The sequence below is a fragment of the Vulpes lagopus genome, chromosome 12, assembly GCF_018345385.1.
Source record: "Vulpes lagopus strain Blue_001 chromosome 12, ASM1834538v1, whole genome shotgun sequence".
Lineage (NCBI taxonomy): Eukaryota > Metazoa > Chordata > Mammalia > Carnivora > Canidae > Vulpes > Vulpes lagopus.
In genome coordinates this window covers 45,968,775-45,996,709 of record NC_054835.1, presented here as the reverse complement: position 1 = coordinate 45,996,709, position 27,935 = coordinate 45,968,775, and the positions used below count along the sequence as shown (strand labels likewise).

General features: G+C 41.8%; 1 protein-coding gene across 9 annotated transcripts; it reads left to right on the top strand.

The window, feature by feature from the left end:
- STRADA (STE20 related adaptor alpha) lies at window positions 1–27,842 on the top strand. 9 transcript variants are annotated; one of them, XM_041725855.1, is made up of 14 exons: window positions 1–567; window positions 4,744–4,782; window positions 9,095–9,159; window positions 10,863–10,920; window positions 13,258–13,286; window positions 18,630–18,732; window positions 19,356–19,477; window positions 20,927–21,035; window positions 21,153–21,276; window positions 22,952–23,123; window positions 23,642–23,746; window positions 26,073–26,314; window positions 26,607–26,649; window positions 26,825–27,842. In XM_041725855.1, the coding sequence occupies exons 3-14, from the start codon at window positions 9,148–9,150 to the stop codon at window positions 27,038–27,040; spliced, it is 1,335 nt and encodes a 444-aa protein (XP_041581789.1). In that variant the 5' UTR covers window positions 1–567; window positions 4,744–4,782; window positions 9,095–9,147; the 3' UTR covers window positions 27,041–27,842. The 9 variants fall into 9 exon arrangements, with proteins under 9 accessions (XP_041581789.1, XP_041581785.1, XP_041581788.1 ...); XM_041725851.1 differs by having other exon boundaries at window positions 9,095–9,183; XM_041725854.1 differs by lacking the exon at window positions 4,744–4,782.
- Window positions 27,843–27,935: the final 93 nt, after the last annotated feature.

Sequence of the window (27,935 nt, the reverse complement as noted above, 5' to 3'; positions counted from 1 at the left end):
TGAAAAAAAAAAAATTTTTTTTTTCTTAAGTAGCCAAATCATCAGCCAAGTGTTTGTTTGCCTCACTGTAGTTACCGCCCCGCCCGACTCTTCATTATTGAGACCATCCTACTTCCTTCCTGCTGCAGGCGCGGGCAGGCTCCGCGGAGCCCCCTGTCGACCGGCTTCGCCTTCGGCTTCCACACACTAGGGGAAAGGGACGCCTCCCTCGGGGCGCGCCGCGCGGACCGAGCTAACCTAGAACCTAAGACGCGCTCGCCGCGCGGCGAGTGCCGAGAACCTGCCGCCGGAGCCCCGCGCCCCTGACGAGACGCCGGACGCGCTGAGGCGCGGCCCCCCGCGCTCAGAGCCGGGGGGGCGGGGGAGGGACGGGGGCGGGGCTTCCTTACCCGCTCCGGGGTGGAGCCGGGGCGGGGCGGAGCTCTCCGGCCCTCCCCGGGCCCCGCTACTGCGCATGGCACGTTGCGTACCTCCCCCCACCCCCAGCAACCGGCCTGGCGGCGCGGCCCTAAACTAAGGAGGCGGAGCTGAGACGGGGTCGGGACTGCTTGCTAACTCCAGGACCAGGTACCGGGCTGGCGGGGCCGCCTGGTGCGCTCCAGGGACCAGTCCCTTCTCGCCCTGACGCCGATTCCATCTCCTCCGGGGCGGGCCTTCGTCAGATCGGCCATCCCGGCCCCCCCTCGCCCTCCACGGGCCCCTTTGCACCCAGTCCTCCTCGATTCCCGCAACGAGGGGCTGCAGCCTGAGAGCAGAGTAGGCTTGGGCCTGCCTGGGAGACCCTGGAGCGGAGATGCCGGGCGAGAGGGGCGAGCGCCTGTTTTCCGTACCCATCTTCCCCCCTGACTCCTAGGTGGGGAGCTTGGGGCCCAGGTGTCAGTTTGTCCTGTCCAAAGAGGCGGCCGATCCTGTGCTGACCTCCTGTCCCATCCCACCACCCCAATTCCCATCTCTCCCAGGCTGGACCGGCAGCGAATCAAGCCCCCTTAGGAGAGAGATTTAGGGGACTCCCTGAATCAGCAAAAACAAAGAGCTTCTAATTGTTGTCTTGTTTTCCAAGAATGTTTGGGTGCCCACAGATTAGGGGTGGAGATGGGCGGTGGGGGTAGGAAGTGAGCGCGAGGAAAGGAGAGTGGTTAAATAAAATTGTTCCAGTTTCCAGGAAATGGGGGACTAATTTTTCTGCCCAGCCTTCTTTTAAGATAACCTAGCATATTCTAACTTGACTTTCCCCAAAAAGGAAAAGCCGTTCGAATCGGTCCTTTTCTTACTGTATAATACCTGTTGAAGTAGAACCATATTCCAGTATGTATTTGAGGCATTAGGACAGTTCTTTGACTGATTCATGCTGTTGAAAGACACCCAAGATTGTTTCTTATTCCTGAGAATTGAAGAAACTGGGTCTCATTTGGTTACCTGCCTTAGGCCAGGAGCCTACTCAGCCATTTGTTACAGCGCTGAACTTAAGTCTATTCCCTCACCCTTCAAACAGGTTTCTTAGGGTATTGTGACTCAGGTGTTAGTGTTTGTAGTTGTAACCGCAGACCTGGATGAAATTTAGAAAAACAGTGACAAAAATAGGGGAAAAGGGAAAAAATAATAAATCAAGGTGAATTCTTTTCTATACTATTTGGCGTCTGGTCAGCAGCACTGTCAAATCAGGTGATGTCTTCTCAGTCAGTCATCATTGTATCTTTGTAGACACTTTCCCCTGGACTGCTCTATAATCACTGTGGTTGCTGGAGCACAGGCTTTGGAGCAGATCTAACTGGTCCTCTGCCACTTGCCCGTGTAATTTTGGGCATTTAACCTCTCTGAGCTTTTAAGTTCCTGATCTGTAAAATGAGGAAGATAGTACTTATTGTGAGCTGATCTGTGTGAAGCGTTTAGCACAGATCCCTGCACCTCGTAAGTTCACCATAAATGCTTGCTGCTTTTATTATTTTTGCAATTAACAGTTTAACAGATACGGGAGTGCCCATCTCATATGTTGGGCACAATAGCCCCTGGTGATGCAATAGTGAACAAGATGCATTGGCAATTAGCATTGTGGTAAGTGTGAGGGTTGAATATGGAGGCTGACACCTAACATATAGGGGAAGGGGAGGCGGGGGGCAGTTAGAGAGGACTTCTGTAGCACAAGACACCTGAGATGAGTAGTAAGGAACGACAGGTTAAAGGTAACAAGGCCAAGGGAGCAAAGGTGGTCCAAGAGGGGAAGAAAAAAATCTTTAATTTTTTCTTTGGACTCCATTTCCTACCTGCCCTCAGGTATGATGTCCTCAATATTGACCTATCCCAAGGCTTGCTTCCCAGCCTTCTGCTTTTCTCTCCGCATTTTTTTTTCAGTGCATTTGTCACTTGTATAGCTTTGGCTGCTATTTCCCAGGCCCACATAGTCATCTCTAATGTGTCTCTTAAGCATCAGTCTTACTTTTCTAACCAACTGCTGTATCTTCTCACTTGAGATACATAACTATTTTCTCAACCTCAACATGATTTAAAAACTCGAACTCATCTTTCCACTAGAACCACTTCTACCTCGAGTTTCCTGTTTTATCGCTGACACACTGTTCTTTCCCAGTTCCTTGGGAAAAAAAAAATCGGAGTCATCAGAGTTGTCTACAGTAGAATAGGTTCCCGATAAGGTAGTAAGTCTCTGGCTGGGGAAGTTTTCAAGCAGAGGCTAAATAATCTTACATCCAGGAGTTTGTGAAAGCTGTTCCTCCGAAGGGTGGAGGATGGGCTAGATGACTTATGATGTCCTTACTAACTAAATATAATTTCTTTATTTTCCCTTCATTTCCTATCCATCTGTTTCTTAACGTTCCCTCTGCTACAACTCTTATCACATCAAATATGGCCCATATAATTGTGTTCTAACTGGAATTCCTTTCTCTGAGGATTTTTCACCTCCCCTTCTCCCATCCCTTTGCAGATTAATATTCCTTAGAATATTTCTAGAACAAGGCTTCTCAAACATTAGTACCATGGTCCACAGATCAGCGACATAATCATCATCTGGGAGTTTATTAGAAGTACCAGGCCCGGCTCCAGACGTTCTAAATCAAAACCTGCACTTTTAATAAGATCCTCAATTTATTTGAATGCACAATAAAGTTTGAGAGACACTATCTTAGACCACTGTTTTGTGTTTGTCACCATTCTGTTCAAAACCTACAGTGGCTTCCTAGTGCCTGAAGAAAATCGATGCATATAAGGCCTCTTTGTTCTCATTTATCTGGAGTTAGTTGTGCTTCTTAATGTGCCTCACATTAAGTGGAGAAAATATGCAAAGTGCTAACATACTTCTCGGTACTTTGGGTCAGTCAGTCAACATTACCGAGTGCCTACTCTATGACAGGTAGGCACTATTCTAGAAACTGGGAGATACACGTGTGGACAAAACAAAGTAAGCACTAAAAATCAGTAGCTACTACTATTTCATGCTTGGAATGCCTCCTATTTGACATTGAAGCCCCACCCCTTCAATAAAACTATCCAGGTCTATCTCAGCTTATAGTAACCATCTTCCCTTTTCCTGAATACTGTAAGGGCTTGCCCATTTCTGCTTGTGCATTCCCCAGACCTTGCCGAATTAAAATTTTTTGAAGGTGGGAGTTTGAACATAAAAAACATAGGTTTTTTATAACTATGCAAGTTAATTTGAAACACATCCTGGGTTGAGAACCAATGTTCAGATAATTAATGAAGCTGTTGATGTGGTAGTCTAGGACCAGTTCTTAGGTTTGTTATATTAATTTATATGGTGTTTAGGGATTGACTTTATTTTGTATTTCCAGTATTTTCCAGAGCTGGACAGTTCTGCAGATAACAATCATCTTTTTATCTACATTAATATTCTATTTTCTTTCTGTTATAGACTACAAATGGATATGGATCCTGTTTCCTCTTAAGTTTCTTTTGTACAGTGCTTTGTGTTTAATGTTATTAAATAATTTGCACTCTAATAATCTTTTTATTTTTCAAATTTAGTCAATATTTTTACTATTTCATGCCAGGGTAAATGATTCTCAACATGGTGATGATCTTCTGTGAGAAGATTAGGATAGGGGTGAAGATAAATGCAATTTGATAAAAATCTATAGGTGATTTCGAAAGGTCTCCTCTCTCCCCTCGATTAAAAACCATTGCTTTGATTTCTCTAAGCAGTTCAAAGGATTCCAAGAACTCTATGTACCTGATTAAGTTTGTATTCCCATTTCTATACTATATACTACCACAATCCCTCAAAACTCCAACCCACCTAAAAAAAAAAAGAGAAATGTGACAGGGATTTTTTCTAGATTCTTCAAAGGTATTTCCGATTATTTATTTGTCATTTTACTTTTAAAATAATTTTTGTTGAGATATAATTTACCTACAATAAAACACACCTACATTAAATGTATGGTTTGTTGAGTTTCAACAAATACATTTGTGTAACTACTATGCAATCAAGGTACAGAAATTTCCATCACCCAGAAATTTCTTATGTGTCTCTTTGAATTTAGTCCCTCATCTCACCCTTGGTCCCAGGCAACCAATGACCTGCTTTGTGTCATATTTTTACTTTTTCTGGAATTTCATGTATATGGAAACAATATGTAGATTTATATCTGACTTTCACTTAACATGATATGATTGTATGTATCAGTAGTTTGTTCCTTTTTATTGCTGAGTAGTATTCCACATTTTGGTTTTTTTTACTTATGAGTTGATAGACATTTGGATTGTTTCCAGGTTGGCACCATTGTGAACATTGCTGTTATGAATATTCATGTATGTATTCATGTCTATGTGAACATATGTTTTTATTTCTCTTGAATAGACTATCTAAAGCAGACTTAATTGGGTCATGGGAAACTAAACTGTTTTCCAAAGCGGTTGTTAGACTAGTTTGCATCCCTATCAGCAATGTTTGAGTTTCTGTTGGTAGGTATCCTTGTCAACACTTGGTATTGTTGGTCTTTATTTTTAGCCATTTTTAGCCAATTTGGTAGGTGTGTGTAGTGGTATCTCATTGTGGCTTTATATACATTTCCCTGATGATAAATGATACTGAGCATCATTTCATGTGCTTAGTGGCCATTCCTATATCTTCTGTTCATATCTGTTGCCCATTTTTTAAATTGAGTTGTCTTATTGAGTTGTAGAAGTTCTTTAAATATTCTGAATATAGATTGTTTTGTAGACACATGTGCATGCTCGCATGACTCACACACACACACACACACACACACACACACACACGAGTTTTCTCCCAACTTGTTTATTTTCTTAGTGGTGTCTTTTGAAGGCAGAAGTTTTTAATTCTCAAAAAGTTTAATTTACCATATTTTTCTTTTTTTTACTTCATGTTCTTGATGTTCTTTTTTTAAAAAATTTACTTATCCCAACATCATGAAGATTTTCTCCTTTGTTTTATTTGGTAGTTTTAACTTTTTCTTTAGTTCTGTGATCCATTTCAAGTTAATTTTTATGTATCATATAAGGTAGAGGTGAAAGCTCACTTTTTCTAATTAGATATTAAGTTGTATCTAAACTATTTTTCCCCCATGGAATTGCTCTGGTCCCTCTCTTGAAAATTAATTGGCCATACATGCATGGATCTATTTCTGGATTCTCTATTCTGTTTCATTTATCCATTTGTCTATCCTTAGACCAAAGTACACTGTCTTGATTACTATAGCATTAAAGTAAGTCTGGAAATCAGATAATGTAAGTCTTCTTTGTTATTTTTCAAAATCATTTTGGTTACTTCAAGTTTCTTGTATTTCCATACGAATTTTAAAATCAGCTTATGAATCTCTTTTAAGAAGTCTTCTGGGATTTTGATGGGATTGCACTGAATCTATAGATCAATTTGGAGGGAGTTGATCTCTTCACAATATTGAGTCTTCCAGTCTATGAACATAGCATGTCTTACTTAATCTTATGTTTAATACCTCTTAGCACTGTTTTGTAATTTTAAACATACAGGTTCTTATTCATAATTAAAAAAAATATTCCTAATTTATGTTTTTGTTGGAATTGTAGGTACTTTTTCGTTTTTCTAAATTTCATTTTCTAATTGTTCATTGCTAGTACATAGAAACATAATTGGGTTTTTTTTTATAAATTTATTTTTTATTGGTGTTCAATTTGCCAACATATAGAATAACACCCAGTGCTCATCCCGTCAAGTGCCCACCTCAGTGCCCATCACCCAGTCACCTTCACCCCCCGCCCACCATAATTGGGTTTTGTAACTGACCTTTCTAAATTCATTTTTTTAGATCTAATATTTTTTTTTTGTAGAATACTTAGACTTTTCTACATACACAATAATGTTGTCTATGAATGAAAAGTTTTACACCTTCTTTTCCAATCTGTATGCCGTTTCTTTTTTTTCTTTTTTGCATTGGCCAAAACACTAGTACAGTGATGAACAGAATTGATAAGAGCAGACACTCTTGTTTTGCTTCTGTTCTTAGAGGAAACTCACTAATTATTTTTACTATTAGGTATGATGTTAACTATACATTTTTCATACATATCTCTATTATTTTTAAAGATTTTATTTATTTAAGAGAGAGTGCAAGTGGGAAGAGCAGCAGAGGGAGAGGGAGAACCAGACTCTGCACTCAGTGTGGAGCCCAATGCAGGGCTTGATTTTGACCCTGAAATCATGACCCGAGCCGCAATCAAGAGTCTGACACCCAGCTGACTGAGCCACCCAGGTCTACTATTCATGCATATCTTATACCAAGTTGAGTTGGTAAATTCTATTCCTGTTCTATTCCTATTTGACTATTCCTAGTTGTTTTTTTTTTTAAATCATGAATTGGTATTGAATTTTTTTCAGTTGCTTTTTCTCCATCTGTTGAGATGATTATATATATTTTTTATTGTTTACTCAGTTACTCTGGTAAAATTACATTGATTCTTTTTTTTTTTTTTTAAAGTAAGCTCTGTGCCCAACATGGGGCTTAAACTCATGACCCTGAGATCAAGAGTTAATTTTTTTTCTCCCCACCCCCACCATTTTTTTAATTCCTTAAAATTGGTTGTTTTTTATTTGCAAACAACTTCAGACAGTTTGGTATACACTGATTCCCTTTTTTAATTTTTTTTTCTGATTCACTTTTTAATGTTAAAACAGTCTTTAGTTCCTGAGATAAACCCTACTTGGTCATGATACATTATGCTTTTAGCCATTCTAGATAGAATTTTCAATAGGCAAACATAAAACAAGATCAGGATGATATAAAAAAGGATATATTTCAGAAATGGCAAAAGCTCTTGTAAGTGTGTAACCAAAATTTAAAAATTAGTAGAGGGATTAGAAAATAAAATTGAAGAAATCTCTTGGAAAGTAAAATTGTAAAATTGGAGTAAAACAAGTATAAATTAATTCTAGATAATTCAAGAAGTATGTTCCTTTTCTTTCTTTCTTTTTTTTAAAATTTATTTATTTATTCATGAGCGATAGAGAGAGAGGGAGAGACACAGGCAGAAGGAGAAGCAGGCTCCAGGCAGGGAGCCCGACTTGGGACTCAATCCCAGGTCTCCAGGATCACACCCCAGGCTGCAGGTGGCGCTAAACCGCTGCACCTCTGGGGCTGCCCTAGAAATATGTTTCATTCTATAACATGAAAACAGAGAAAGCGGAGGAGACAAAATTATCAAAGAAATAATACAAGAGGGATCCCTGGGTGGCTCAGTGGTTTAGCGCCTGCCTTCCGCCCTGGGTGTGATCCTGGAGTCCCAGGATGGAGTCCCACATCGGGCTCCTTGCATGGGGCCTGCTTCTCCCTCTGCCTGTGTCTCTGCCTCTGTCTCTCTCTCTCTGTGTGTCTCTCATGAATACATAAATAAAATCTTAAAAAAAAAAAAAAAAGAAATAATACAAGAATATTTCCCAGAATTGGAAGATCCAAATTTCCACACTAATAAGGCTAAGGTAGGGGAGCCTGGCTGGCTCAGTTGGTAGAGCATCCAACTCTTTATCTCAGGGTCATGAGTTTGATCCCCACACTGGGTGTAGAGGTTATTTAAAAAGTAAAAAAGAAAAAAAAAAAGATTTTATTTATTTATTTGACAGGGGAGCAATAGGCAGAGGGAAAGGAAGGAGCAGGTTCCCTGCTGAGCAGGGAGCTGGACACCAGGCTCAATTACGAGACCCTGGGGTCATGACCCAAGCTGAAGGCAAATGCCTAACCAACTGAGCCACCCAGAGGCCCCCCAAAATAAAATCTTAAAAAAAAAAAAAAGGCTAAGTGCAAATGGCCTAGAATTAGTCTGGATTGCAGCAGGAGGATGGAGGGCCATAGAAAGGCAGTCTCTAGGGAAAAATTGGAATGGATTTTTAATGTATTGAATTCAAATGTATTGAATGTATGGTAAAATATATTGACTAGATAAATAGCAGAGATGTAGTTCTTGCAAAAAGTTAGTAATAGCTATATGGGAAACCAAACAAGGGGGAAAATTAGTTATTAACTCTAGGAAAACAAATGGTGTACAAGAAAACAGACATGGTTGTCTTTGTCTCAGCTCTGAACCATGTTTCCATAGTCATAAAAATGTAAATGTAGACTGTTGACTTAATTGAACATTATGCCAGAATTATGTTGGGAGAATGAAGGCAGAAAAGTAGGGTCCACGAAGGTGATGTAGGAGAGCTTAGTCTTCATCTACGACAGTAGAAAGATAGTAGATAAATGTCTGAAATGGGTAAGTCATGGCCATACAATCATTAAGAATAATAATAAAAAGCAGGGTAAACAGCCAAAGAATTGAAGGTAATTGCTTCTGGGAAAGGATCAGAGGGGAGTTGGGTCAAGATAAATTTAAAAATTAAAGAAGAAAACCATCTAATAACAAACCTGTCTTTTCTAATAGAGATTGCAGTATTTCTGAATGTACTTGGCTAGAGTACATCCAGTTTTATTGCCACTGAAATGTTCTCTAAACCAATCTTTAAAATCTAGAAATTTATAGGTCTAGTACAGTGCTTTGAATGATAGACTCATAGTAAGTTTTGTTAATCAAAAGATATTTTTATAAAGGGAGATTTGACTAATTCAACCTGTTTCTATTTTTCTTTTAGGTTTAAATTTTTGAAATTTTTGACATTGAAGTAGGTCTACACATTAGGAACTCATGTCTTTTCTTGTAAGTAAACCAGAGCGAATTAGGGTGAGTGTTTCTATTCTTCTGGCTTTACTATTTTTATTTTCTATAAAGCAATGTATTTTGGCAGATATTGTAGGTGGGTTTTTTTTTTTTTTATGTGATGCTCAGAATCCTATGGAAGTGAGGCATGTAGAAAGTAAAGAGATATTGCAGCCTCTACTCCTGAGAAAAAAGCTTGCAGGCAGAGGCTGACCAGAGACACTAAATATACTCACCAGCTTGTCTGATAGAGAAGAAATGGTGGCTTATTTTATGAATATCACTCATACAATATTAAATAAATTGATGGCCCTTTTCACTATTGATATGTAATTACTAATAAGCTGCCTATTTCCTATGTATTTTCAATGAGTTTGTGTGTTTTAAAAATCAGTATCAAATTGTAATTATTGGAACACTTCCTAAGTATTAATAAAAGGTTTTCATTGAAGACTCTTTGAATGTAAAAAATGTTATTACACTTGAAAACTTCACCAGCTAAAATGATCTCAAGAACAAATACTAGATTTGGGTTCTTTATAAGCTTCCATGACTTCATAAAACAGCATTGTACTTTATTTATTATCAGGTATTTAATTTCTAAATGCAGTAGTGATTATTTTAAAATTTTGTAACAAGGCAGAAGTGGTATAGGACACATGAACATACCACTCTCTTTAAATATTAAAGTACATTCTATTTTGTGATACAGTGCATATTTTTTATACCAACTTTTTTATTTTGGTTGTTCTTTTTTTTAACTTAGAAAACAATTGATACAGAGAAGGATAGAATGATGTTATAGTTCTAGTTCTTAACCTGTATTACACAACTTAATTCTGAATGTTACTTAATATTTTTTCTTATGTTTGTGTATATAAGAATAATTTATACTGGAAAGAGCAAACTTCACTGTTAATTAAGAGGAAAAACAGAATCTCTCCTTAGCCTGAACTCTGCCTGGTGGAAAGAATGCCCCAAGCCAAACTTGAACACTAGTCCTTAAGTGAAATTCAATCTTCATTCCATTACTTTTACATATGAGCTTCTTTTCTGTTTCATCCTAGCCTGATTCATGTGAAACCAGACAACTGATCAGTATTAATGAAATCCAATACTCATTTGAAATAGGATAGTAAAGTGAACCATGACTGGTAAAGTTAGAGTGTCCTTGTAAACCTGGTAGAAAATGTAAGTGGTGATTGATGTCTTTAGAAATCCTAGTGGATGAAAGAATTGCAGCTTACTGTTTTCTTTTATAAATTAACAGTGGCTTGTGAAAAACTGTTTCATCTCTATTTTCCATACTATGAATTCCAGTAGCATTTTTCATATTGGCATTCAAAACCCAAAGCACCTGTAATAGACAGCCATTGAATGAGTAAGACAGAACCAGAAGATAGTTTTATGTACAGGAAGGACAAAAAACTTTATTATTATAGGGCCAGTACTACATTTTTCTCATCTCTCTGTCAGATTTAAGGATTATTTATCAGATTAGACAAAAAAGAATAGAGAAAGGAATTAACCTATTGTTTTCAGTTTATTTTAAATCAGGATTCTTTTTAAAACTTTTCCATAGAAATGCATATTAACTGTACCATATGATTTTTTTTTTTTGTAGTTTGTTTGTTTAATGGCTGATAGCTAATTTTTTGTGGCTTGGAAGAAATACTAATTCTCTTTGGGGTTTTCCTCTTTAGCGGTGGGTCTCGGAAAAGTTCATTGTTGAGGGCTTAAGAGATTTGGAGCTATTTGGAGGTAAGTACAGTATGGCATTTAGCCATCACTTCAGGATAAATGTCCGTACTCTTGTTGACTAAAATAATTTCCAGAAATTAGCAATTTTAAGGGCAAGTGTAAACTATAGTAGTTCTATTTGTTTGGCTCCATTTTGAATCCATGGTTTCGAAAGATTTGAGGACTCATCTGGCAGTTGACCTTGGCCTGTTTTGATTGTTAGAAAGTCAGTATTTACGTAAAGGCATTTTTATTTCTAAGTATTCGTCCAGTTGAACGACATATTTTTAAAGGAAAAAACTAAGTGTTTAAAAGCTTCTACCCCTGAAAATTTTAAAAATAAAATTATAGTAAGGATAAAAGTAGTAGCAATGATAAAGAAGTTCTGGTTTTACTGATCAATCTAGTTGACTCATCTTTTCATGGTAGAAATTATGACACTTAAGAAAACTAAGGAAAAAATCTATCAGGAAGAAAAATATTAACTAACTTCCTGTTATAAAATCCACATGCTGATTTTGGAAGTCATAGCCTTGCAATTTGGAAGTTTAATAGGGCCGGACACTTGCCTTTGATTCTTTTAGAATTGAGCCTTTTTAAGAACTGCGATCTTAAAGGCAAAGAAAATTCTTTTCTATAAAAATAGTAGTAGAGCCCCATTCTTTGTGTCTGAATACCAAGACGTGCTCTTCAGCAACTATAGTTAAAGAAACAGGTTCTCAGATTGAGTGCATTGGTTGACTGATCCAAGCAAAATGCCCTCAGTTTAGGCTTAAGATTGAGAGTGGAGACTTCTTAGTTACTAGGTGATACCTGTTCATTTATTTGCCCTAATGCCACTCAGAAACTTTCCAGAGGAGGATTATTTGTTAACTTTGTAGCATTATATTTTAGACAAATGAGAGTTTAGAAAAATGATGAGTTATTTTTGTCTTAATTCCAAAGAATAAAAATTAGCTGCACAGTAAAGGAAAAGCTAGTGGAAAAAAATACTATGTTCTGGTCCTGTTTTCACTATGTTTATGTTTGTGTATATAAGAATAATTTATACTGGAAAGAGCAAACTTCACTGTTAATTAAGAGGAAAGGTAGAATCTCTCCTTTTCTTCTCCTCATTAACGGGAATACCATGGTTTAAAAGTAGGCATTGGCATTTATAAAAATTGAGTTGGAAGTCCAGTTTACAATTAATTAGTTAAAAATATTCCAGTATGTGTGAATTGAATTAAGGATTTTGGTTTCAGCGTCTTGAGTGTAGGATCTTTGGCAGTCTTTTGACAATTTCCTAGTCTCTGACCTGAGGAGAGTGAAGGGGTTATTCTGTATATTGTTTACAGTGTGATGAAGCCTGTACTATCAAGTTTTATACAACTTGGAATTTGCCTTCTCCTCTGCAAGAATGAACTTGATTTCCTTTAATCCATTCACTTGGCTTCTTACCTTTAACAGATTATTTTAAGTAACTGCACTTGCCATTTGTATACCAGAAAACTGATGTCCAAAGCCAAAAAATAATAGTAATAATCTTATTTTTGACAAATTGAAGCTAATTTACTCTGTAGCTGGTTTCCTCTAACAATACTGTTGGATGCTCTGAATTCTAATTAAGATATTTGGAAATGTGTGATCATTCTAATACTTTCCAGTTAAAAATCAACTTTGATGATTTTTCTCACTTTCCTAGAATGATGAAAATAAAAAGGACAGATACAGAATTTGTCTGATTTAAGGGCAGGAAGTTATCTCCGTTGTCCTTTGTTTTATTTGTTTTCACATAGAGTTGCAGAGTGCTAAAAAGCCCTTGCTTTATTTATATTCAGAATAGAATGTATGTGACTGGAGAATCTAACCAAGTAATGGTCCTACATATACATGTTGCTGTATTAAAACCTTTTTGCCCTTTTCTTTTAAAGTCTGTTTTTTAGTCCCTGCACTCTCTGGGAAATAGCCAACCATCTCTATAACTTTATAATGAATGTTTTGTTCACAGTATAAGACTGAAACCAGCCTATTGAAAGTAACACTGTGTGCTGATGGAAAGTAAATGTAAGACTAGAATTATAGTAGCTGAGTTATACTTGCCAAAGAATACCCATAGAATAGTAGCCTTGCCATATTTTGAAGAGCCATAGATCCATGTTTAAAACCCCATCCATGTGTAGTGTTTTTACTGTAGGCCTCTCCTTCTGTGTGTACATGTGTGTGTTCATATGTAGCACTGTTGGCACTTTTTACTATAATGACTCTTAAGTGGTTTCTATAAATAAATGTAGTTCTAAGTGCTGTAACTGCTGTTCTGAATGTGGATGTGTCTTCTGCTACAAAACAAAATGCCAACAATCAATTTTTCTACTCCAGAGCAGCCTCCGGGTGACACTCGGAGAAAAGTAAGTGACTTTCTAGGCTCTAGCACTCTGGCTGTTGCATGGGGATGACTTCTTGTGGAAATCTGTGTTTTTTGTTGGCTTATCATTTGATGTTTCAGCTTATCTCATTGAATTTTATTTGTAGTATAATTCTTTTGCTTGTAGAAATTCAGGTTTCACCCTGGAAAGATTTCGATGCGTACTTTGGGAGCTAAAAAAATCTCAAGGCACTTGTCTCTCTTGGGGATGAAGGTCTCCTCCCCTTCCCCACCCTACCAGTCACCCACCACCCCATCCAAAAAAAACAAAGTTTCAACAGTCTAAGAAGTGGTTATCTTTTTAGTGGCTAGTGGTGCTAAATTTTCCATCTTTGGTCTATTACTAATCGATTTCAATCCACAGAGATAATACAGAGCTCTACCAAGATGATAGGCAACACCTCAAATCTCCTACCTTAAAAACAAAACCTCACACTAAAAAGTACAAAATAGAAGGTGTATTTTTTTTATTGGCAAAAGTTGAAAGACTCTCACCCTGCTTCCTACTCTTGTAGTTTATTTTACCAGAGTAACACCAGATGTACACAGTGTACCATGCTGTTTTTGATACTGTGAATCACTGTCTTATAAAGAGAGAGGATAAAGAGTCCTTTTCTAAATAGACTTCTTATTCTTTTCAGATGACAGACATCTGTACCTATTGCAGGCAGTCCAGGCCCACAGTTGAAGGATGGTGACATTGACTAGGAATTACTCTTTGAGGCTTTGGCTTTGCTTATCTATCTAGTTTGCTAATCAGAAGCACCTCTCCATCAGATCTAAATATTTTCCAGTCAGGAGACCAAAAACCATTCCCTGTACCATCAGTTAACTATTTTCCCAGAACAGAATGCCCATTATATAAAATTTTTATATTTTCACAGCTGCCAGTATTATGCCAAGAATTATCCTGTGTGAAACCTGTGGGGGGGGGGGGTGGATTTAGCATTTCACAAATATTGTCTTTGTGTGTTCTATTATACTTGGTTTTAAACTCTTTAAACAAAGTTATTTCATGGTTATTTCTATCAGTACCTTGTGTATTTTTCAAATGCTTCAAAAGGAATAAAATGCTTTTCATGGCAGGGGAAACTAAGAAGCTATGCTAGAATTAGTTTCTCTAGACAATTTGAGATGATACATCACACTAATACAACTATGCCATGCTGTGTTTAAAGAAAATGGACTAAACATTTCATCCTTTTCCATCTGAATTTTGGCCTTTTGTAACTCTGAAGCAGTATACTGATCTAACCCCCTCTTTTGTGGCACTATCAGACCAGACCTCTTCCTTTCAAAATATTGTCCTTGTTAATTTGTTTGTTTTCCTAAATAAAGGTTGGTTGCTCTCTGAGTTCAGACCTATAGAACATCCACAAAGTAGTTAATTGGCCGTGTTAGGATCATTGCCAGTGAGATGGGGACGGCAACCACTAGACTAGTTCATCTCATACAATTCCCCATTGCCAAGAACTCACATTCCCAATTACCTAAAGAATGTATTTCCTAAAACTAACAATTTTGAGTAGTTTTCCGTAGTCAACAAAGATAGTAGAAATATTTGCCAAGTTACTGCTTAATCATACCAGTAGTCTATTGCATCATTTCCTACCTATGGTCAACAAGTGTGTCTTTAGTTTGTAGCCTACTAGTATGTCTTCTGTGTACTCATAGCAAGGAAGAGGGACATAGGTCATAAAAAAAGTTATCTCAGTAGTTTTTCCCAAAAGAGTTATTTAAAATGCACTTAATAAGCATTTAGTCTCACAACTCCACCTGTCCTTCATAGTCTTTTTTCAAATTAGAGAAATATTCAGGAGTTTGCCTGGAAATCAGAGAATACCTTCAAATATATAGTAGTTTTGGATTTGTTATCATTGGGACTATATTGCTAAAAAATGCAATACTTTCTCAAAGGCAGGTACCAGATTATGATCTATAAAGAGCCCGTAGTAACAAGTGATCTACCATGAGGTACCATGAGGACTGGTATTTCCAGTGTAGGTCATTAAGTTGAACTCTGTCTCTGGTGGAACTAGCTGGTACATGTACTCTGCTTTCCTCTTCAGCTCATGGAAATGACAAAGTCATGGGCAGGAAACCTCAGTTCAAACTTTGCTTAAATGATCTTTGTAAGTGCCAGCATCATTGTAGCCATTGGGCAACACCTCGGCGACAAGACAGACAAGGTCCATGCCCTCAGGGAGCTTGCATTCTAGTAGAGGAGGCAGGCAACAGACCAATGAACTGCAATGATAACTTTCTGTGAGGAAAGTAAAGCAAGATGATAGAATCAAGTGACTAGAAGCTACTTTCCTTTGTTCAGTCTTCAGATGTTTAAGTTGAGACCTCAGTGATAAGGAAAAAGCAGCTATTAGAAAATGGGCAGGGGCGGGAGGCAGAAAAAGAGTAGGGCAGGAATGTTCCAAACAAAGGGACTGCTGGCATGAGCTTCCTAAGACTGAAGTATGCCTGTTCATAGGGGTCAAGTATAGCAAGTCATGGATGTGGTAAGGGATGAAGTCTTTAGAAGTAGGCAGGGGCCGAATCATGTGGCTACTCACAGGCCAGAGTAGGGACTTAGGATCCAGAAGTCAGCCCCTGGGTTTTGTGTTAACTGATGACACTGATTTTATTGAGGAGTAGATTGATACTTGAGAAAATAGGATCTCCAAGAGAACAAGAATACGTGTAGGCGATGAGAGGTATAAAGTTAAGGAGATGGGACTCAAGACTAACTTAGCCTGCAGCTTGTCAGCTCTAAACAAATGGTTAGTTGCAATTTCAGAGCTCCTGGTTTGGACTTTTTGCTCAAGTTTTGTCCCTTAGTTTTGTATCTCTCACCTGTCTGAGGCACTTGGGATGTAGTACCCAGTATCTTAGGATTATTCTGAAGATCAGACTGTGTCAAGTTACACTGGCTATAAATGATCCTAGAATTTGTTTTCAGAGCATTTGAAAACACAGATAACTATAAGAACCAAAATCAAACCAACCTTAACTATTGATCGAGCTCTTAGGATTCTGTTTTCTCTGTTCCATCTCATTTTTGAACAGGAGAGTGACCAAACAATAGGCAGCAAAAGAGGGAGAAGAGTAGAATTCACAGGTAGTGGTAAACTCGTTACATATTTCATCTCATTTAATTGTCACAACAACCCTATAAACTGGAAATTATTCCACTAATGAGATAATGGAGATCCAAGAGTTGAGAGTGACTTGCCCAGGGTCACAGAGCAAGTGATAGACCTGAGTTCAAGTTCTGCCTCTCTCTGGCCCCTGAGCCTATCTATAGTCTTTGCATTAAACTATATATTTTACTTAAGATAGCCTTTCCCATGTTACCTTTTCCAAAATTTAACAGGTGCAAGGTATAAAAGGTTCTCTGGATCAGAAGATTTGGAAAATGCTTGGGTTAAACAGTTAAGTTTCCTTACTACAAAACTTAAAGGAACTTAAAGCCTTTTATGCGAGCATGCCTTATAATTCTCCATGAGAGAGAGGATGCTGCATTTTCTCATTTAATTGGATGTGTAAGCTGTTCCTGTGCATTAGCTGCCAAGATCAGTGTTCCAGGGGGCCTACTTTGGGGGAAATCCTGCATTAAAACAACCCAGTAGAAAAATGGACAAGAGGCAGAAAGAGGCAATTTCACCTGGGAGAAACCCACATGGCCAATAAATATGTGAAAAAAGATGTTCAACTTTATTAGTAATCAAGGAAATGTAAATCAAATCCACAATGACATTGGCAAAAATTAATCTGATTTAGTAATAGAGGAAAATGGGTCAATGAGAACATACATATAATGGTGGAGGGAGTATTGATTAGTATAACCACTTTGGAAAATTTTACATTATCTTGTAAAGTTGATTGTTCATTTACTTGGTAACCTAACAATTCAATTTCTGGTTATAAGCTTTTGAATAGCTCTATGTATACATCAGGAGACACATTCAGATAGCACAGTTCATGATAGCAGAACTGAAAACAACCCAAAAAGCCCATCAACACTAAAATGGATAAACAAGATGACTATTACACAACATGTGTGTATAGCATGGCTAAATACAACAATATAGATGAGTCTTAGAAATATGTAAAAGTTAAATTAGAAATGTGCTGACAGGGCTTTCTTTTGCTTGACTAGATTCCTCTTACTGTTCTAGTAAGTGGTGCAAAAGGAAGAACCACACTTGGTTTCTTTCCCCATTGGCAGCGTGCACTCTTCTGAAACCAGATGTGCTTAAAATGTCAGGGACACCCAGCAAGGTGGTACCACCATGTCAGAACATTCTCAATTCACTCTCTTCGGGCTTGCACTGAGTCTGGGGCCTTTCATGTGTTCACAAAGACTTTTTCATAACTTGAGCTCAGGTTTAGGTATATAGCTTATGACATTTGAGCTGGCCTAAGGTTCTCCATTTCAATAGGACACACTTCTAAAGAAAGAGAATCCAAAAGAAAGAAAAACATGGCCCCTAAATCATGCAAATAAATGTAGGTCTGGGAGAAAGAAACAGCCTTTTGAGCTAAAGGAAGAGCTATTGCTCTGCCATCAATTTTGCTGGGCCCCCTTTTGCTGGACCTCAGAAGCCAGAGTTATGATGCCCACATCCTAATTGGCTGGAGTCCAGCTTCATTTGCAGCAGGAATGAGGAAGCAGGTTACTTCCGCTGCCTGGGATCGTGGCTGAGACCTGACAGCTCTGTTCCTTGCCCTGCAGCCCTGTGTGTTGGCTGTTCTTTGTTTTTTGTTGTTTTTTGCTTCAGTTGGAAATGTCAGAGAATAATTGGTCTGGGCTTTTGGTTTGCTAAAGAGAGGACTTCTTATGGCCACATTTTCCCTGTAGCAAGATTCAACATGTGACCTTTGGAATCTTGTGGTCAGGACCTTCACATAGGACCCCGTGGAGCAGGAAACTCAAGAGAACCCTCCCCACCTCTACCTCTCCATCCCCCTTCTGTTTTCTAAATATGCCTTTCTCCAGACATCTTTCCCCAGTTAAGAATTTCATAGTTTTTAACAAATGAGCCAGTTGTTGGTAAGGACAAGCAAATCAACAGTTGACTGGAACAGTTGACTGTCCCCCACCCCCATTCATCGACAGTGCTCATACTTACTGGCTCTGATGTTAGTGCTGGTGACTACACTGAACATCTGATGTTTTACATTTCTCATCAGATAGTGCTGGAAAAATTTCTTTGACCCAGGGTCAGAATTTGCATGTTTAGATGCCAGTCTCCTGAGGGGTCTGAGTTACCACCTACCTACTCCCATCCCACACCCAGTTTTCTCTTATTAACCTATTTTTCTTTTTCTTTAGACCAATGAGGCGAGCTCAGAGTCGATAGCATCCCTCTCTAAACAGGAGATCATGAGTAGCTTCCTGCCAGAGGGAGGGCGCTATGAGCTACTCACCGTCATAGGTAAAGTCCAGGAACTGCCATTTTCAGGCTCCAGGGCACTGCCACGGTCTTCTCTGCATCCCCAGATAAGTGTGTGCCAAAGGCTGTCAGCTAGTTAGCAGGATTCAGGGTGACCAAGCAGCCATTTGTGGGTATCCTTTCCTTTGTTTTGCTTTGCTTCCAGGTATGGGAAAAGAGATTATGTTATCAGGAGAGAAGCTCTTTTTCAATTTTTTCTTTTTGGCTGTATGCTTCTGATGTCCTGGGCCATAGTCAGTTCAAATGGTTGGCTGAGAAGGAATGGAGAGGAGACAAATCAAGAAATGTCAGCCACGAGGGTAACAGTAGTCACAGCTTTTTTTTTTTTTTTTTAAGAATTTATTTGAGAGCAACGAGAGAGAGAGAGAGAGAGAGAGCCTGAGTAGGGGCAGAGAGAGAGGGAGAAGCAGGCTCTCCACTGAGCAGGGAGACTAAATCGGGACTTGATCCCAGGAACCTGAGCCGAAGGCAGACGCTTAGCTGACTGAACCACACAGGTGCCCAGTAGTGACAGTTTTAACTTGAATTTTCTTTTTAAATCAAGTCTCTTTAAGGCAACCTTTGATGCTGTTGTCCTTGTTCATGGCATTCCCCTTTTCTTTTAGGCAAAGGATTTGAGGACCTGATGACAGTGAATCTAGCAAGGTACAAACCAACAGGGGAGTATGTGACAGTACGGAGGATTAACCTGGAAGCTTGTTCCAATGAGATGGTGACGTTCTTGCAGGTAATAAAGCATGAATGGGACGCTTGAAGGGTGGGCTCTTTGTTTCAGTAGTAATCACAAGGCATCTCTTACATCTGTCTTCTGAAAGTAACTGGCAGAAAATGAAGGTGGACCTAACCAAGAGGTTGCAGAAGTTCTTAAGAATTGTGGGCATTTGGCACTAAGGATTCTATAATGCTTCTCAGGCCAATTTAGAGTCCCCTCCTCTTCTCCAAAGACTCTTTTGTGGCTCACTGATTCATTTATTTATTATTCAGAGAGGCTAAGTAACTTGCCCATAGTCACACACTCTCTACCACTTGTAGAGATTCAAGTGGCAGACAAGTGCACTCTTGTTCCAGGTTGAGGGCAGCCTGCTCTCCCATGACAGCCATCTTCTAGCTCTCGTCCTGTTTGTCCAAGTTTCCTTTCTGCTGGAGAAGCACATTGCTACCTTCTTGTTAAATACGGAGAGCCCACAGATCCATCCAGTAGCTGACCGGGCACTAGACTCTCCTTCCATGACACAGGCTTGCACTATGAACTCCTAAGATTCAGGGCTCGGGTCAGTGTATTCTCAGCGGTGGGCTTGCAGCCTCTCCTCCTACTTCATTCATAACGTGTCTCTGAATTCATGCTCATCTGATGGTGCTCTACTACCCACTCTTATGGTCAGAGTAGTTTTGTGGGTCTGAGGAGGGAACAAGAAGTCAGCTCCAGCTTAGTGATTTGAGAAGATAGATATCTGAGTTTATTCTAGAGCATGTTGGACTTGAGGGCTCTTGTTTTAATTCTTTGGAGTAGTGGATAAGTAGTAGCTATTGCCTTTTTGGCCTTAGCCCCTGTCCCAGAGGCGAGACCCCCAGAGTTTCTGTAGTTCTTTTGTGTAAATTCATTTTAAAATCCCTTAGGTCTGACACTTTCTGTAGCTACTCTCTCAATCCCAGGTTGCTGGAGAAGTACCTTCGAATATCTAGTAGTTATTGTTTGCTCTCTGATGCTTTGTTTCTTTGTTCTATCGATTACATTTTCCTTTATAAGAGGAAAACATTTTTTGTTTTCTTACCTTAAAAAGGAGTTCTATGACTTAGTCCTTGAAGTCGAGCTAGGCTTATTACTTCCTGTCTTCAGTCAACAGTTGGTTCTCATCGTTTCCGAGGTGACGAGCTGGGACCTTCTGTGATGTTGTTAGCAGTTTCTCTGTTGGTGGAGAATCTTTCTCGAGGCTCTTTAAGATTGGCTGGTGAGCCAAACTGGGGCAGAAGCTGGCAGAGCAGTGCTGGCTTCCCTGCGGAGACAGCGGAGCCTGACGTGTCTCCTACAGGTGACCACCCGCCTAGGCTGCTCCCAGGATGCTCAGCAGTGCTCCAGGGAGAACAAAGTCCCCATATTATTCCTGCTGCCACTTCCATGTTGAGCGTCCTTCTTCAGCGCCCCTTGATTCTGACTTCCACTTACCATTGCTTTCAGGGGGAGCTTCATGTCTCTAAACTCTTCAGCCATCCCAATATCCTGCCATATCGAGCCACCTTTATTGCAGACAATGAGCTGTGGGTTGTCACATCATTCATGGCATATGGTGAGTGGGACGGGGTCCTGGCAGAGAGGTGTTCTGAGAGCACCATCGTCAGCTGGCTCATGTGTGGTTTCCTTCTCTGTTATCCTTCCCCTCTGTCCCCACAATTGTGTTCTTCAGGTTCTGCAAAGGATCTCATCTGCACGCACTTCATGGATGGCATGAATGAACTGGCGATTGCTTACATCCTGCAGGGGGTGCTCAAGGCCCTGGACTATATCCACCACATGGGATACGTACACAGGTGCATTCTTCGACATAACTATAACTGTCCATCACCAGAGCAGGGGTCTGTGCCCGGAGGCCCTCAGATAAATGGTGGAAGGTTGATTGAAGCTGGCGAAGTCAGAGTTTAAACCAAGGCTTGGGCCCTGGTCCTTGCCTCTGACTTGGTAGAGCATTTTGTCTGTCAGTGCTGCCTTTATCTGTCCTGAGTGGCTTGGTCCTGAGTACCGTGTGAGAAGAACATCTGACATGGACCCCTGCACCCCACTCCCCCTCCCTTCCTTGGAGCACCCAAACTGGCATATGTGCCCCCAAGTCAGCCCTATGCTTCGAGACTGAGGGGAAGGCAGGGTGCTCAGGAAAGCAGCTCACGGTAGGGAAGATAAGGAAACTGGGCCGCTCCTTAACTCCACATACAAAGGGGCACTTCAGATTGATTATGTCTAATAATCCATGTCTAATGTCAAAATGTCTAATATAAAACTACAGACTTAGAAGTAAATAGTTTTATGACCCGAGGTTCTAGGTATTTTAGAAGCACAAAACATAAGACAAAAAAAAAAAAAATGATGGATTTGATTACATCAAGATTAAAGGTCTCTCTCTAATAAAGGACACCATGAACAAAATTAAGAAATGGGTAACAACACGTAAGAGTAAGCTTTGTCTAAAACACACAGGAGATCTGTAACAAGGAAATCCTGTGAATGAATAAGAAAGAAATAGGAAAGAATAGAAAAAAGAGCAAAGGGTTTGAAGTTTATAAAGAAGAAACCCAAGGGAGACAGACTAGGGAAGAGGTTTATCCAGGCCTTATCAAGTCCAGGAAGCAGACTTGGGACATTTGGGCAAGGATTACCTGAGTCCTAAGTGTCATATGAACAGACACTCAAAGCTAACAATAATTAGAAGAGCAAATAAAAACTGGAGGACGTCACTCTATACCTGAGACTGCTGTAATTTGGAGGCTGAATGAGGCCCAGTGTGGTAAGGAGGTAGGTTCTCTTATCAGCGTAGTGGAAGATGGCCTGACATGATTAAGGTCACTCAGGACTGGGACCATCGATGCTGCTCTGGGTGTACACTCCCAAGAAACCCTCACACAGACCTTCAGGGGACATATGTGGATGTCATCGTTCATGTTCATGGTGGTTAGAAGCAGTGTCAGTGCTCCTTCCTGGGACAATGGATGAGTAAAAGTGTTAGATCCCACCCCAGGGTACAGGTGGCAGTTGGGAGCAAAGGTTGATTTTAGACAGGTGGCAGCACAGCTGGATCTTCCAAACAGCACTGAGAGGTGAAGGAAGAATGAGATAGTAAATTGAAAATATATACATATAGAACCCTGCTACAGTTTACAAGAACACCTGCAAACAAAAAGTATAGATTCAAAGCAGTAGATGGTAGGGAAAGCAGTGGTCTGTGAGCATAAAAGAGAACTTTAACAAAATACAAATAAGTTTTAAAGTCAGGTGATTCATAAATTGGGTCATGCTATTTTCTCTTTTATCATGCATGTGTTATATACAAATACATGTGTATGTATATAGCATGTACATATACACATGTAAAACACACACCCAAACACTGCCAGGGAGAGAGCTGCCTGGAGCTAGTATGTGAAGATCAAAGGTCTGTGACGTAAGGGGCTCCTGCTGCCCCATGACACCCTCTCTCCACCCCCATCCTCCCAGGAGTGTCAAAGCCAGCCACATTCTGATCTCCTCCGACGGGAAGGTCTACCTGTCTGGTTTACGCAGCAACCTCAGCATGATCAGCCATGGGCAACGGCAGCGTGTGGTCCACGACTTTCCCAAGTACAGTGTCAAGGTTCTGCCGTGGCTCAGCCCGGAGGTCCTCCAGCAGGTCTGTGGACTGAGTCCCAAGGAGCCCCCATCCCTCACCAACCTGAGTTTCCTGAGGGAACCTTCTGAAATTTCCTGGGATCGGGTGGTGCTTTGCTTCTGAGTGGAGTGCAGGGTTCCAGAGGGAAGGGTTCCTGCTCAGTGTGGGCATTACGTGCCCATTGCAGATGGTGTTTTTTCCCCCTTTGTGGGGCCCCAAACTGGACCTAATGCTATTTCAACTCCCTTCAGAGACCTTCCCATCTTCCAAGAAGAGTGAGCATTCTGGAAATACTTGGTGCTCGCCACATCCCTCCACTAAGCAGGAGCATGGGGTCCCACATTTCTTCCTGCTTGCTATACAACATCAGACATTCATTCCTTTAAAATATCAGCTATTCTTCAGTAGTTCAGGCAAGGAGAATGGGCCATATTTGAGACAGGCATTCTTTTCCTCTCCTGGGATGTCACTCCATGCCCTTCTAAGAACAACCAAGGCTACAAATGGAGTGACCTGTGGCTTTTTTTCTCCTGACTTAGAATCTTCAGGGTTACGATGCCAAGTCTGACATCTACAGTGTGGGAATCACAGCCTGTGAGCTGGCCAATGGCCATGTCCCCTTTAAGGATATGCCCGCCACCCAGGTGAGCCTGCAACCTAGTTTCCTTCTTGCCCTCACACCTCCCTCCGCATGCCTTACCCCTCTGTGGGAGGAAACCCCGGGCGGGGCGGGGGGACAGCCCCTGTTGTAGGGCCTGGGGCAGGAATACAAGTGAAAGCCCACATGGCATGTGTCTATTTTTTTTTTTAAGATTTTATTTATTTATTCATGAGAGACAGTGAGAGAGAGAGAGAGGCAGAGACCCAGGCAGAGGGAGAAGCAGGCTCCATGCAGGGAGCCCGACACAGGACTTGATCCCGGGACTCCAGAATCACGCCCTGGGCCAAAGGCAGGCGCTAAACCGCTGAGCCACCCGGGGATCCCCTGCACGTGTCTATTTAGATGTATAAATCAAGAAAACACATTTTTATAAATTTATAAAATATATTGTGTCCTCCTACCTTACTAAATACTTGGAAGGCCAGTTTCTAACTTGTAGTTCTCAAACTTCTCAGGTTCTGGGATCTCACATTCTGGTCAATACCTTGGGGACCTCTCACCTACAAGTTCAATTTCTTTTCATGCCCCTTATAATAACTACTCTTTGGCCACTGCTTGGCACACACAGTCAGTGATACTGTGTACCTTTGGGAGACAGACTAGGGAAGAGGCTTATCCAGGCCTTATCAAGTCCAGGAAGCAGACTTGGGACATTTGGGCAAGGATTACCTGAGTCCTAAGTACCTGGAGCATGACCTAGAACTGGGAGGGTGTGAGGGTAGGCTCTGAGCAAGCCTCTTCCTTGAATCCACAGATGGCCCTATGGGAAGAGGGGCAGCTAGAGAATGGCCAGAGGGGGAGACTGCAGAGCAGGAGGCCCATGGAGACTTCTGGGAGGATGTGACATTTGACCCTTGAAGGCAAATAGGAATTAACTGTGTGAAGAATAGAAACTAGGAAGGAAACTTGTAGACAGAGGGAACACCATGTGCAAAGACTCAGAGTCAAGAAAGGATAGGATCTGGGGAATGGCAGTAGTTACCAATAGCTGAAGTGCAAGTGCTTCGAGGGGGCTTCTCGGTGATGTGGCTGGAAAAGGAAGCCAAGGGCTTTGTGTGCCATGCTAGGGCATTTGGCTCCCATCCCAAAGCATTTGGAAAACTGCTGGTGGCTTTTAAGCCCAAAAGTGATAGCTTCAGATACATAATTTTAGAAAGATCATTACAGCAGGTGGATTAGACATAGCAGACTAGTTAGGAGGGTATAGAAACCTAGGTAAGGAATATAGAAAAATCTAAGACAGTCACAGAAAGGTGCCCGGGAAAGGTAAAGGGCTATGTGAAGTGAACAAGAGGTACGGGTCCAGAAACAGCACTGTCCAGTAGCACTTTCTGAGCTCATAGGAGTCCCTTATCTGTGCTGCCCAGTACGGTGGCCACTAGCCACCTGTGGCTATTGAGCACTTACACTGTGGCCTGAATTGAGCAACTGAATTGTAAGCTAAATTTAAATTAAGTATAAACAGCTATATGTGACTGGTGGCTACCATATTAGGCAGCACAGCTCTAGAGATACTTCCAGGTTTCTGGCTTGGAAGTTCACAAGGACAACCCTAAGGACAGCAGTCCTTAAAGCGGGGCTAGTTTTGCACATGTAGACCGAGAACTTCGGCACGGCCACCCCAGCTGAGCCTGCCCCTGAGTGCACTGCTCCCGTGCAGCCCGCCACCGTGATAGCCCAGGGTGGGGCAAGGCGGGTGCCACATATGTACCCCTTCAGACCCTGGATACAACAAATGGGCTGAGTGCCAAAGAAAATGACCTGATGGCCGCCTTCACTCTGGGTTGAAGGCCGTACAGTTCAAAGGATGTGATAATGTCTTGGAAACAGGAGAGGAGACTGGGAGCCCCTTCCTTGCAGCCACGGTCAGGAGGTTGCATCTTTGTAGGCCTTCTCCCCTTCCCTTTGTTTTTTTTTTTTTTTTTTTTTTTTATTATTATTTATTTATGATAGTCACAGAGAGAGAGAGAGAGAGAGAGGCAGAGACACAGGCAGAGGGAGAAGCAGGCTCCATGCACCAGGAGCCCGATGTGGGATTTGATCCCAGGTCTCCAGGATCGCGCCCTGGGCCAAAGGCAGGCGCCGAACCGCTGCACCACCCAGGGATCCCTCCCTTTGGCCTAGCTAGGGTATGGCTGCTTAGCCAGTGGCCAGCATTCCTTTGGGAAAATTAGACTTATCCCGCTTCTCCTTTTTCTACTCCCCCAAGCCACTTTTGTATATTGGGAAAAGTATATTTGTGAAGAAACTATTCTATAGACTTCCCAGGGGCCCCCCTCCAGCCTGGATCCTGGCTCTGTCCTCCCCAGATGCTGCTGGAGAAGCTGAATGGCACAGTGCCCTGCCTGCTGGACACCAGCACCATCCCCGCTGAGGAGCTGACCATGAGCACTTCACGCTCAGCAGCCAACTCTGGCCTGAGTGACAGCCTGGCCACAAGCACCCCCAGGACCTCCAATGGCGACTCGCCATCCCACCCCTATCACCGCACCTTTTCCCCTCACTTCCACCACTTTGTGGAGCAGTGCCTTCAGCGCAACCCTGACGTAAGGTATTTCCTCTGGGCTAGGAGTGGGCTTTCAGGGGAGCATGGGGCGGGGTGGGGGGGTGGAGCTGGGGCACTGAAGGCAGAGTTTGGGAGGATGCATCTGTCCTATAAAGGGCTGAGTTCCCGGAGGAGTCCTGAGCCCCTGTGGCCAGAGACTTAGAAGCCAGCTTGTCTGTCATTTCTTAGAGGGCTGAGGGAAGAAGTAGAGGATGCTTGAGGATGAGATGTAAGCAGCAGGATTTTGGAAGTCTGGGGCACAGGAGTGACCCTAGTCTCTCTTCCCCTTTCTCTACAGACCAAGTGCCAGCACCCTCCTGAACCATTCTTTCTTCAAGCAGGTACAATAGCACTTTTCCAGGGTTCCCTGGGTTTTTTTTTCTTGCCTGTGCTTCTAACTACCTTGTACTCCCTTAGCTTTGGGATCCCTAGATATATTCTCTCCTCCTCCCTTTGAGTCAGAGAAATGGCCATGTTTCTGAAACCCTTTAAAGGTGCTGCTCTTTCCTCTCATAGAGATTTTTGGCTCTAACAGACCAGCTGTCATGGGGCCACTTGCCCCACGGTGTCCTGGGAGCCAGAGCAACAGGATCCACCCCCACCTGTCTCTCCTCCCTCAGATCAAGCGACGCGCCTCAGAGGCTTTGCCTGAATTACTACGCCCTGTCACCCCCATCACCAATTTTGAGGGCAGCCAGCCTCAGGATCACAGCGGAATCTTTGGCCTGGTAACGAACCTGGAAGAGCTAGAGGTGGACGACTGGGAGTTCTGAGCCTCTGAAGAATGCGCACGTTCTCCATCCCGGGACACATGAACCCCGGCGGGGGCCCTTCCCGAGGGCTGGCCACATTCCCACTCTCCTGAGTGCAGACTGGGTAGAAAAGACATTTCTGCCAGGTTGGTTGGCCACTTACTCACTGGGAAAGAAATTCCTGGAGAGAAACCTTCATCATTACTGCTCCAGGACTTCTGAGACATAAGGGAATCCTGGCAGCCAGTGATCAGAGGCCGGGAAGCTGACATTCCATCCTGGGAGCTCAGGTGACCTCTTCAGAAGGAAGAGATGCTGTTCTGGCCCTGGAGGGCTGAAGGCCAAGCCCAGGGTTTGACTCCTTGACCCAGAGGACTGTGTGACTTCCTCTTCTCACTCTTGTCCTACTAGCCTGTTCCATCCTCTTCCTCTGCTCTCAGATCCTGTAGGTCCATGGAGGGGCAAGCAATAAGCAACCTGCCCCCCATCCTAGCCCCCAGACTTCTCCCTAATAATTGAAGGGAAGAGCATTTTTTTCTTGTTAAGCACCAGGTTAAGGCTGGGGCAGTCCCTCCTCACCTGCTCATTGCTTGGGCGGAAACACCTTCCCATAGTTCATCTGTGTGGCTCATCCCTTTCCCACCAAGAGCCCATCTTACTGCCTCCTGTCGGCACCTGGAGGCTTCCTCCAAGGCCACAAGGTCTTGCCTAGCCTGAGGACTTAAGTCCTTGTGCAGCTTTAGTTTCATTGCCAGAACAAATTAAAATTTTTGGAGAATCCATTGGAGAGTGGTATTGCTGTGTGCTGGCCACGCAGGCTGGGACAGGAGTCCCTCAGCCCCACATTCTGGCATCCCAGAGTGGTCCCACGAGCG

What these genes read in the sequence shown, in the direction of transcription:
- STRADA (XM_041725851.1), top strand. Translation starts at nt 9,148, where the DNA reads ATGTCTTTTCTTGTAAGTAAACCAGAGCGAATTAGG. An exon ending in GTAAACCAGAGCGAATTAGG is followed by an intron (nt 9,184 to 10,862) that starts GTGAGTGTTTCT and finishes TTTCCTCTTTAG; the next exon opens with CGGTGGGTCTCGGAAAAGTT. An exon ending in CACATCATTCATGGCATATG is followed by an intron (nt 21,036 to 21,152) that starts GTGAGTGGGACG and finishes TGTGTTCTTCAG; the next exon opens with GTTCTGCAAAGGATCTCATC.